The 12,854-nt window shown below is 43.5% G+C and overlaps 1 protein-coding gene across 1 annotated transcript in view; it reads left to right on the top strand.

Moving 5' to 3' along the window:
• Positions 1–12,854, top strand: part of GRID2IP (Grid2 interacting protein) — a 386,546-nt gene that overhangs the window by 279,522 nt on the left and 94,170 nt on the right. The window contains exons 4-7 of the mRNA XM_078664172.1: positions 276–361; positions 5,416–5,485; positions 5,666–5,760; positions 11,181–11,364. Of these exons, the coding sequence (XP_078520298.1) occupies positions 276–361; positions 5,416–5,485; positions 5,666–5,760; positions 11,181–11,364 (435 nt within the window). The remainder of the gene's footprint in view (positions 1–275; positions 362–5,415; positions 5,486–5,665; positions 5,761–11,180; positions 11,365–12,854) is intronic.

Raw genomic sequence — 12,854 nt, 5'->3', positions numbered from 1 at the left:
ATACATTGTTTTCATTAGTATCACCAAATATTGAATATATACTCTTGAAGTACCGAAGCTGCCTCTTGGCTCCAGCCCTCAAATACAACTCTAGTATTATAGTCTGTGTGCATACTTCTGAGCAGAGTCTGTTGGTTGGCATATGTGTTATTGTGCACTGTTTGTTGTGTGTTTCCACACTACTTTGTCCTGGCCCATGGTATGCAGGGTTGAAGTTGTACATTATCTTTGCTTTGCTAAATGTCCCTTTCCTTCCTTCTGTTCTTTCTAATTAGGACTGTCCGGATTTATAAAGGAAGCAAGAGCTTTGGCTTCACGCTGCGAGGTCACGCACCGGTGTGGATTGAGGCAGTCCTTCCTGGTAAGATGCTCAACTACCCTCACCTCCCACAGTGAGGGTGTATGGAGCTACAGGCACTTTGCTTGAGGTGGTTGGGTTTCTTTACTGTACCTCTCTGGCAGTAGACCCATCAGATTGGCCATGCTGCCCAACTCATGATACTTTTTGGGAATGGCTCTATGACTATCTGTCAGTTTGTTTCAAAGGGTTATGTGTTTCAATGTCTTTTTACTTTTACCTTGAATAAATAGATTTCTCCCACCTCTGCTAATGAGTAATTCATAAAAACAAATCCTGATGTTTTATCCAAACACGGCCAATGGTTTTCCTAAACTTTGGCATCACAGTGTAGAGATTCCAATATGCTCCTTTTCATATATCTGTACAGTCCTCTGTTATTCTAACCCACACAAGTGTTTACATCTAGTCAGTTTCTATTGGCCATGTTATCTAGACCTCTAACTTTTCCTCTCTTCATGTCAAACTTGTGGGCAATACTACTTGCACTGGTTATGAGTCTCCAGATGGTTGTCAGAAGGTTCCTTCTCGCTACCATATTGTGGATATGTTCACGAGGACCACACTCAGATTCTCTGGTAGAGGGGGCAAGATTCATGATCACATCCTGCTCAATTCTGCTTCTCTCACAATGATGTCGACAGAGTACAATGCAGAGGTAGAATTTTGCTCTTTTTTTGTAGAGGAATACTTGAGGCAGTACACGGCTTCCGCTTGAGATTACAAAAGCATCTGAAAACTGTATCCTTTAAGATTTGAATATACAGAAAATTAAAAAGATCGAAATATATAAAAGAAAGAGAAATGTGGGAAAATCCGAAATCACATCTTTATCAGTTCACAGGTAGATACATTGTTTAAAATATTTTATTAACAATATCTGGCTGATGATGAACCGAATGGCACACTATGTTGCTTTTTTTGGTTATGGCACTGGCAACATGTTTTTAAGGAAGACTCCAGTTACCCATCAAGACTGATACAAATGGATGGTGAAGAGAGGCTGGCTTTGGATTTCAGCTTTTAGATTTCACCGTCTGCACCATCAAGGGCCACAGACAAATCGTGCAGGTTTTTAAGATTCAGTAAATAAATCCAAGTGACTAGACATGTCTGCGTCCAACCATTTCAAGACGTTGTGCAAGATCACTATTAGCAGAAAGCATAGAGGCCAAGATGTATTGGAAAATCAGGTGTTTCACCCTTTTAGGAACTTCTGTAGAATTATCCTGAAGGCTAAAGGACATTGAAACATTGGCAGATTATTCCAAATGAGGGCTTATCTGGACTCAAATTTCTCTTAACCATAAAGTTTATCAGAAGACGTTGATAGGCAAACTTCATCACTATACAAGGCACTCGCATGTATACTGTATGACGGATATTGATTGTCTTGTGTTTTTCCATACAAGATTCTCTGCACAAGAAAAGCTTCTTTAAACCCTATGCATGCCTCCATAGAGGATGTCTTTTAACCACAGTGTGAACTACTCAGTTTCTTTTTGGCAGAATAATAAACATATAAATGCAGCCACCCTTTGACAGAGGTGTTCCTACTATTGTTTGACCATCTTCTTTGGAGATCAAGACCCACATTTTTTCCAAGACGAGCGAGCTGGAAGTTGTAGCATTTCACAATGACAATAATGGGGTGACATAAGTGTTCTACAATTGGTTTTCTAACCTAATTATGGGGCGGCCTTAGGCATGTGCAAGCTGTGCACCTGCACAGGGCCGCCAAACCCCAGGGGCCACCACGCCAATATATATCCTTAATATAATAATCCTCTGAGGATGGATACATATTTGCGTGGTGGCCCCTGGCAGGGATTTGGCGGCCTCCGGCTCTGTTCCACTTCCAAACACCCTGACCCCCCCTTCACTGGCCTCTGCGCTCCGCCCCGCCCGGACCCCCTCTTCCAGGGCCCCCTACCTACGCTTCCTGCCCAGGGCCACCATGAGCCTAGAGCAGCCCCTGACCAAATTGACTTGACTTGAACCAAGTTTATTGATTTTTTACTTTCTTTTAATCAGAATATACTTTCCTTAGGAGAGGGAGGTTTGTAGCAAGAATGAATGTTGTAGAGCGTTTTGTTCAAACATAAAATAATACTAAGTATATTTTGTGCCTGGTCCTAGTCATCTTGCTCTCCTCTGCAGACAGATTTTAGTGAGTGAAGGCACATCGGGTACACACTGGGGGGCAGATTTACTACTTGTGGCGCATCTCTGCTAATCAGCAAGGATGCGCCAGAAGAGTTGCGATGCATCTGCCCACCCGTGCGCCACCACTGATGCACCGCATTTACAATGCGGCGCACCATGGCGCACAGATGGGCAGATGTGTGTCGCATCCCCCATCGGAAAGGCGGCACATTTCTGGAGTTGCTTAGCAAGCGCGACGCAGTTCCAGCAAGGCTCGGGTTGCCCTATCCCTAACATGCTGCATCAAACCTTACTCCTGCTTCAAGCAGGCGCAGGGTTTTGACGCAGCATGGCCTTAAAAGTGACTGAGTGAAATCGTGTAGATTTCACTCAGCCACGTTTAGGAGGTGTTCCTGCACCGGAACCCCCCCCCCCTCGCCGGAACGCCTACATGTGGCACAGGGGTTTGCAACGTGACGCATCTCCCAGATGCGCCACGTTGTAAGTACCCCGCAGCATGACGCTGGCTCTGCGCCACCGCTGGGTCACAAAAGTGATGCAACGGCGGCGTAAAACTGGTGCAAGGGGTTTGTATATCTGCCCCTGGGAACCTGCCCTAGCGTTAGATGAAGATTTGAACATTGTACATATAGAAGATTGGGTTTAGAAGAGAGACAAGGAACATACTAACTGAATGAAACTGGTACCATACATGGAATACAGGTCAAAGTCTGCCGCACGTGACAGAGAGGAGAAAGGAGTTGTGGTAACTAATTCTGTTCAGCTATCCAGAAAGGACTGTAGTCATTGTTGGACACCTAATGTCCCCTACTGACTACTCCTACAGTTGTAAGAGTCATAAACAATCCCTGGAGAGGCCTCGAAAAGGACCACAAGGAATAGCACATGGTGGATCCTGGCTCACTGGGGTAGAAATATTAATCCTAAATCCCAGCAAGACAGTCGCTGGATGTTCTTAATGCAGAACACCACATTTCTTTAGGGGTTCTAGAAATAATCTAACAACTGTGGTCCCTAAGACTGCATAGGAGAGCAGAAGCGTAAGTGGATATTACCCAGCTGTAATGTAGAGATTCAATGAGGTTTCTTAAAAAGGCGTGTACACCTCCCAAATTTCCAAGGTTGTGGAAATGTTCCTTCTTGGGGAGACTGAAGGTCATTAGTGTTGTCATCTGTGAACTGGGGGGGTTCAGTTTGTATTGGTGATCTCAATTTGTGTATTATGTGACTCTTAAATGTACACATGGAAGTCCTACGTATCCTGAGAACTACTGTAATCCGACTGCTTGGTTAAGTTTACGGGGATGAGGATGAGCTACTCAGATATCCCCTGTGATAGAGAATCCTCTGTAGACCTTATTTTCAGTTTGGTTTATAAAGATTTCCGGCCCTCCCCTTTGAGAAAACGTAAATCAGTCTCCCCAAGAAGGAACATTTCCACGTACCTGATTCACGCTGAGCTGTTGGAATCAAAAGCCACGAGCTAATAGCACCCGGGGTCTAAAATAGGAGCACTGCATTCCGGATGCCTATGAATCAGGTACGGTGTTAAAACACTAGAAATCAAATAACCGGCCGACCTGCAAAAATATAGGGTGAAGTAAAAAGGCACTAATTCACAAGGAACCTACTGGATGGCTATTGATTAAATTGGGATAGGGAATTACACCAACTTAAGCAACATTTTCCCAAGCCACCAACAATCCAACTTTGATCTTCATCACGTAAAGATAACTCCATTGATGAGTGGGACCTTTACAGGTGATACGAGTGATATGGGGAAATAATTACCTATTGTCCTGAAGAAGGTGGCTATAACCAGGGAAAGCCTCCGAAACTCGTTGACGCACTATTTAATTGTTACATTTGGAGTGGTCAACTAGTAGAGGGGCATAGGGAAGGGACTCCCAACCCTGTGTTGTCCAAATTAATGTCTAAATTAACAGTGAGAAGACACAGTTGATTGTCTTTTCTTTTCTCCTGTGTAGCTTTATGAAAATATTTTTTATGATTGTATTTTGTCTTTTTAAACCTTGAGTCTTATAAATTTATTGCACATTCAATCGAATGTTTCTTAATATGAAAATAAACAGTCTGTTTTTGATATAAATGATGTATTAGATTTTTCTTTGTAAGTGTTTCACATGATGTATAACGTGCACTCAACTTTTTGAGGGGAGTGATTCTGGTGAAGTGGTTGGATTGTATGTGTCTAAAGTTGATGATATATGGTTTACCCAAAGGGAAAATCGTTTTTTACTTGACAGTTATTTGGTGCTCTATTCCCTTTTGGTAGTAACAGAGCCCCTCTCATTTGTTTAAAGCTGTAGTTGAAATTACACTGTATCTGGGAACAAACCTTGAGTAATGCCTAGGTTTGATGACTAAGTCACAGAAGTGCTCAAGAATCTTAAAGGGAGCCCACATACAAGAATCTACCTTCGCCAGCATATATCCATCCTGCGCTCTTCATCCTTCCAGATAGAGTACTTCCTCCAAAGCCATAAACTGTCTCAATGTCTTATGAACCAATCTGCTTCATAGAGGCGCTCCAGACTGTGCATGACCTGATCCTGATTGGCCTCCGAAGTGCAACCAAATACAGCAGTGAAATCTATCTACGACATGGGATTCGCTACATCTCCTTAGATGATTTGTTTTGAATATTCTGGGATGATCATTCTCTGTCAAGTGTGTGCTTAAACGAGGATCATCCATTGCTGACCACGTAAAAAACACTCATAACAGTAGTTTGGCCATGAAAATAAAATCCTCTGCAGTTGGTCTAATATGCCTGGCCACCTTTAGAAGCCGTGTACTCATGATCTATATATCACTGGGTTAATTCCACAACATCAATGCAATACTTTTTGTCTGTTTCTTGTAACCAGGTAGCCCAGCAGAAATGTCTGGCCTGAAAGCCGGGGATCGGATCCTATTCCTCAATGGTCTTGATATGAGGTGGGTATCGGCTACTTATAACTGACTCTTGCTGCCTTGCTTTCTTTCTGTTTTATACCAGCCATCTTACACTTCCTGTCTTCTCTCACTTCTATTACCTTTATTGGTACTTTCCTTTATGTTCTCATCTCTCGCTTCCTCTGTACATTTTTCTCTAATGGATTTTTGATTTTCCTGTAGGAACTGCTCTCATGAGAAGGTGGTGTCCATGCTTCAAGGGAGCGGTGCAATGCCCACCCTGGTAGTAGAAGAAGGGTTCATCAGCTTCTCTGAAGGTGAGCCTCTATTGTGCATCCAAGCCTCCCTCACACATCCTCTGATGTACCTCATATCTAGCTCACAAGCACCTTAGTATTCAAGAACTCAGCAGATTAATCTTGGTCCTGCCCTGCAGCACCACTGCTTATCCAGTGCATGGAGACACAATCAGCTCTGCCCTCTCCCTTCCAATCATTCAGGTTCTTAGGAGAGAGGAGGAGGATCACTGTCAGAAGTGGTAAATAAAGGCATGGACAAGCCCACTTTTCAATCAATCAATCAATCAATCAATCAATCAATCAGGAGTTTATAAAGTGCACTACTCACCCGTGAGGGTCTCAAGGCGCTGTGGGGGGGGGGGGGGCTCCGGATTAGTCGAAGAGCCAGGTCTTGAGGTCCTTCCTGAAAGTGTGTAGTGTTGGGGAGCATCTGATGTTTTCGGGGAGCAGTTTCCAGATATTGACTGTGATGTGGGAAAACGCTCTCCCGCCTGTTCTGTTCTTGCGGATCCGGGGGGGTCTGACAGGGGGAGGTAGGCGGAGGGGAGGTTCCTCTTGGGTACGCGGAAGGATAGTCTCTCGTTGAGGTATTTGGGTCCGATGTTGAGGGATTTGTAGGCGTGGGTTAGGAGTTTGAAGGTGACCCTCTTCTAGACCAGGAGCAAGTGACGATCTCATGTTCGTGGCATGGAGTCCCGAGGACGAGTCTGGCGGCGGCATTTTGGATGGTCTGGAGTCGCGAGACCACAGCCTGACACCAGATTCAACCTTGTAGGGGGACACCAGGGAAATACAGACACTTGTCCTGTGCTAACTGTGACAATGGACTCATTGACGAGGCCTAACAAGGTTGAATTCGCCCTGGATTTGCTTTTTGTTCCTGCCCAGGTGGGACTTGGCATTACTATTCATGCTGGACCAAGACTGGTTTGTTTGTGTGGCACAATAAGAAAAAACAATGGAATGGAATGTGGCCTCGATTATGTACGAATGATTAGATGGATTCTATCTATCATTTGTTTTCCTTATTAAGAAGTAGTGAAAGTCAAGCTTCCACATCGGGGTGCATTTTTCCAGTCCAGGGAGGACCAGGGTTAGTAGTTCGCGCTGGACTGGTCCCATGAGGAGCAGGGGCAAGCCTGATTTGCATATGGCTGGGCCCAAACTGGGGTGGCATAGTGACCAAAAGAACAATGGATTCAAGTCAAAATTCTTGACTGCGGGTAAGTGGTTGAAAAGCTTCAGCATTCTGTGAATCATCTTGTTGTATTTGCTATTTTAGACCTAAGTGGCCAAGAGTTTGCAGGGACATGGGTCGCTTGCTCGCTGTGCCACTGTATTCAAGCTAGTCTGGCTGATGAGGGGTGATATTCCTAGGATGCTTGTTTCTGGTCCAGGGAGGATCTGGCCTGGCATTTTGGGCTGGACTGTTCCCATGGGGAGCAGGATCAAGACAGATGTGCATATTTCTGAGTCCAAACTGGGGTGGCATAGAAAGCAAAAGAACAAAGGATTCAACCCAGATTTCTTGACTGGGGCGGGATTTGGTTGAAAAGTTTCAGCACTCCTTCCATTATCTTGTTGTGTTTGCACTAAGTAGCCACGGGTATTTCCAGACATGGGTCCTCACTCGCTGTGCCGCTTGATTCAATCTAGCCTGGCTGATGAGGAGTGATACCCCGAAACTACTCCCGGGGTGCTTGTTTCCGGTCCAGGAGGTACCTGGTCTGGCAGTTCTGGCAGAACTGTTCCCATGAAGAGCTGTGTCAAGGCTGATTTGCTTATGGCTGGGTCTGAACTGGATCGGCATAGTGAGTAAAAGAACGATGGATTCAACCCAGATCTCTTGACTTGGGGTGAGTCGTTGAAATGTTTCAGCACTCCGTCCATCATCTTGTTGTGTTTTGCAAAGTTATGCTACTGGTCTCACATAGACTCTTTATTCACATGCTTGCAAAAGTAGGGGCTGGAACAGGATACTTTTTGATATCCTTATAAATGAAAGGTACTTTACTTATATTGCAATGCATAAAACCAATCCAGCTTTCTTTTCTGCAGTAGAGTAAGTTCACAAAATGTAAACGTGCATGGACGTGGGGCTGGCATAGCGTGTGCAGTTTAGTAAGATTTTAGCTCACAACCAACTCCCCATCCCCCAAGTTCATTGGCAGCCCACAATTTGTTTGTCGCCTATGTGACATGGATAGGCGGCCTCGGCTCAGCTCACAATGGCCAGGTATCACTCCACTAAAAAGCACCCTCAAAATGGCACAGATTGGCATCCTTCATGGCACCTCTCAGGTGCACAGAAAACATGGTCTACCAACAGATCTGAACAGGGCATAAATATTGCCTTAGGGTGCCCGCTCTCCAGTGCAATTTTCATGAGCATCCATTGACTGTGGGCAGTTCGAAGAGGTTTGCTGAATGACTGCAGTCTTTAGTGTTCTTGATGCAAGGGCTGTTACTTGAGGTAAAATTCACTGGAGTACCCAGGTACCATTCAATTGATTGTATACAATTTGAACCCTGATAAAGTATAAGGAATGTTATACTTTCTTTGAATCAGTTCTCCAACTCAGATGGACAAGCCCCTTGGGAATCATATGTTCCAAAACAATTGCAACTCTATTCATCTGGCAGACTCCGTGTATTACAGTCTGAGAGGTTTATACTTGGCCCTCGCTTCACGCTTTCACCAACAATGATGGTGCGGATTCTGCTCACACACTTCTCACACACTTGGGGTCTGCATTCTCCATCTTGTTTGGTGGCAATGCTTCTTTTCATCTTAGGTCACCGGCGACCACTTGTATCTTGTAGAAATGTGGATCTAGTCAAGCAGAGATGGGTGGAATGGTCAGGACACCCACCAATGTCCATTTCTGATCTCACTGATGTCCCTTTATCCCTGGAATTAATTATTGTACATGGTGGTGATACGATGAATGCAACATTTTGGATAAACAGTTTCTTTGCCTCGTGAATCGTGATGACATTCAGCCCTGCTGAATGGTATTGTAGGTGTACTTATTAGGACATACTTACTCTTTGGGATATGGATAGAGGGCCCTTTAAGATATCCTATGCATGATATTTTTACATTCTTAAAAACACTGTGATATCCAAGAGCAGTGCTCTGTTCTTGCATAGTAATTTCAGGGTCTGAGAACCAGTAACAAGAGCATGCACCATCTAGAACTCAGTTTGGACAATCAAGGTTAGAGGATGCTTCCATTGATCACAAGTGATTGGAGTCACTTGTTGTTTGCAGATAACTAGAAAGGCCTACCACCCCTTGTCAGTTGAAAATATTTGTTGATGACACTTTAAAACCCAATACGGTCATGTCAAGTGGATTCCCTCAACAAAAGATTTGGTTGTGGATTCATAAATATATCCCTCCAAAATGCACCTTTTGGTTTTCTTCGGCACAGAAGAGCCCTAGGCTGTGATGCATCAGCTTGTGCACAAAGGAATGTTTTATTCGGAAGAGGAATAGAGTGTTGGCAGAAGATCATAGAGAGGATCAATATGTAATGAACAATGAGCTCAGATTTGTATCTATGTTGGTCAATGCATTTCCTACAGTGCTTGATTTGTGCTGGTGGTTGCAGGTGGGTTGTGCCAACACTTTGGTCTTGGGACTAGAACCTATTTTTTCTCATCAGACTTTAATTCAGAGGGAGAGACAGAAAGGCAGAAAAGGGAGTAGGAAGAGACACAGGGAGAAAGCAAGGATGAAAAAGAACCCACTTTTACACCATGGAAATGAACTTCTTGAGCTACAGGGATTGGCGTTAATATACAACATGGGTGAAAGGTAGTCGGATCCAAACAAGAGCCCACTGCTGGTGCTGGTGAATGCCGCACTTCTGGAAGACCAATGCTTCATGATTTTGATTTCACTGTAGGCCTTTTTCTTCCATGGCCACACTGGGCCATAGCTTCTTTGTTTATGCTCCTTTTTGATTGGCTGAGTGGTTTCTGTCTACAGCTCACATTTTGGGAACTACATTTTTCTTTTACATTAAGCACTCAATGAGACTGCATGTGTTTTGTTTCTCTCTAACTCACATGGTGCTTCCCCTCTCCCAAATCCTACCCCTCCCCCCTTGCTGTGTTGCTCCTCCTCCAACTTGCCTGTAAAAGCACAGCAACAGGGATCTTTTCGCAGTGGTATGGCTAAAAAGCAGAATGTAAGGGTTGTTTTTATTTTATCTACTGCATTCCACAATTTGCATGAAAACACACACTTTGCCACACAAAGACGTTTATGGTGCTAGGGGAAGACCAATCTGCAGCACTCTTTCAACAGGTGTCTGAGGCAGAATGTGTACTTGGCATGACATGTCTCCATGAAGCTCAAAAGTATGCTCCCTCGGCTACTAGAAGGACAAATGCCAGAATGGTATGGAAACTAAATTAGGACTTGGCAGGAGTTTCATTTTGCATTGTGACACTTCCTTATTCTTTTTAAATGTTTAGTTTCCTGAGTGAAAAGTATTTGAAAAATAAACCATGCTATTTGTAAAGATTGAAAAAATTAAATTCAATGTACAGTTTTGAGATACCATAAGATATGTGTTTGCTTATCCTCCATTATTTTGAACTTTGTTTTCTTTTACTTTTTTAAAAATAGTTTACAGACAAAGACAGGCACAGCCAGGAGGTCACCGCTCATATTATAAAGGCAACACCTATTGGCTTTGCCAATGGTTGTTGTTTGTCATTCTACATTTCTCGTTTTACTTGTGTATGAAATATGTGTTGTTTTAGGGTCCTTCTTTAGTTTTTGTATTTTCAATATCGACTCAGTCCCTCAGTGTTGTTTCATCAATTCTTGAAGATTTTCTTCTGATACAGTTTTTATCATCAAAGAGACTTTCCTGCCTAGTTATTTCGTCCACTTCTTGCCTCCAAGTTAGTATTTGAGGAACCAGGCGTTCTCTAAGATGTCAAAGTCACGTGAGAGTGGGGTGTCTGCATCGATTGTTATTTGTTGATTATTGATTTTTCAATTTCAAATCTTTTTTATTTGAGAATACAAATAATACAAATAATACAAAAAATACGAAAATTCTGAAGATACAAAGCTCGCAGTCTTCTCCTGTTCATATTGTTTCATACCATGTTGCTGCTGCCTACCCACCCCCCCTCACCTCTCCCCCTATCTCTGCTCTACGGCTCCAATTTATTATGTACGGATGGTAAGAACATTGTTCTCAAATGACAAGTGTCCACTAAGGATCCATTATATGTACCTTTTAAGTGCTATTGTATTTTCAACACTTTATCACCCCACTGAAAGTGTCGTGTGTAGTCGCCCATGCATTGTTTTCTGTCTCCCATTGTTTAATGAGCCATTCTTACACTTTATATTTGCTTAAGTGTATGTCTGTAATGTTGTTGATTATTGATCTTTATATTCAATGCAGATCTCGATGGGAAAGATCCGCTGAACCCCTCGTCCGCTCTGACGTCTGTACAGTGGGTGGCAGAGATCCTGCCTTCAAGCATCAAGCTGCAAGGAAGAACATTTAACCAGCAGCTGGACCATCTACTGACCCCGCCCGAGCGCTACACCATCTGCAAAGCCCTGGAGGCATTCTTCCAGCATAGGTAAGACAGCACAAACTCCTCTTAGTGTGTTGTTCAATGTATCCGAACGACCAACTGGTGATTGTCAAAGCACCTACAGCATCTATTGTCTGCTAGAAACTGTTTACCCTATGGGCATGCCATATGTCATTTATTTATTTTATTTATAGTGGAGAAGTGTGTCATTTATTTATTTTATTTATAGTGGAGAAGTGTGGCTCAATGGTTAGAGCAGGCAGACCTCGATGCAGAGCTCTGGCCAGGGACCAGGGTTCGATTCCTGCCTCGGTGGGTCTCGGGCTCATTAATTCCCCTGACCGGATATTCTCGCCTCAGTGCCTATTCTGATCATGGGTCCCACGCTGCAACTCTGGGCAATAGCTTGCTTAGTCTCCACAACGGCCCCCACAACGCGAGGGATGCCTGGTCTGCACCATGGGGGTGCCCAGGAGTGGACACTTCACAGGGAAAGCCAGGAAGGGTTCCCTTGCGGTATTCGTACAAGCGCCGGGAAACCCACTGCGGGTAGCTGTGCGCTATACAAAAAAACAAAAAAAAAATGTATAAAGTTTTATATAGCGCGAACAAGATCCCAAGGGATATCCGAGGGCTTTACAATGGGATGGGAGGAAGGACATAAATGCAAAATCGACAACAAGTAGGAAGTAATAAAACAGGAATGATCGTATATTCAGGGACAGTTGCACAAAAAAGAACCATAACAAATGATTGTCCAATGGAAGTAAGATTTATAGCATTCATGCGCCTCCCCCTCACCCATGCATTTATAGCATTCTATGGTCTCATGGAACAACAAAACTCGTAATCTGCCTCAGCCATATTAATGAATCTTCTTCTGATCTCATTAGTAATTTAAATTCAAAACTGGTGTTCTACAATATTGTCTAAGCTATTCAAAGTCCATGAACGACTCACGTCAGTCTATGAAGTACTTTGTTGGTGATTCATCAGTAAATCTATTTAATCTGTTGTTCACAGCATGTACTTAATTAGTCATCTATTGTCTTTCAGACATCACAGATCCATGACTTATGCAATTTTGCATGCCTTCCACGGTCACGTTAATCCACCTTGCCTCATGCCCGATCCACAGAATTAGGCCAGCTCACATTCCCACAGATCCGCCCCAGTCTGGTAGTCCACCGTTACTGTATAAAAACCAGGATACAATAACATAACATGCGTATTTGTAAAGCGCACGTTCACCCATAGGTCTCTTGGTGCTGAATAACATGTTTTTTGTTACCCAACTCAATGGTATTCGTTTTATCGACCTCGGATGGATTAAAGGCTGAGTGGACCCGCCGGGATTTGAACCTGTGACCATGAGGTCGAACACAGGCCCCTGCAGTGGATGCATTAGTCCACTGAGGGGCATATGTATCAAATACTCTATTTGCGAGTCTCAAATAGCGATTTTTTGAGAATCGCTATTTGAGAATCGCAAACGAGATGTATTTAAAAATTCGCAAATAGTTAACTATTTCTTG

The sequence above is a fragment of the Lissotriton helveticus genome, chromosome 10 (genome assembly GCF_964261635.1).
Source record: "Lissotriton helveticus chromosome 10, aLisHel1.1, whole genome shotgun sequence".
In the NCBI taxonomy this organism is placed as follows: Eukaryota; Metazoa; Chordata; class Amphibia; order Caudata; family Salamandridae; genus Lissotriton; species Lissotriton helveticus.
Note: the sequence above shows the minus strand (reverse complement) of the source record. Positions and strands in the feature narration are given on the sequence as shown.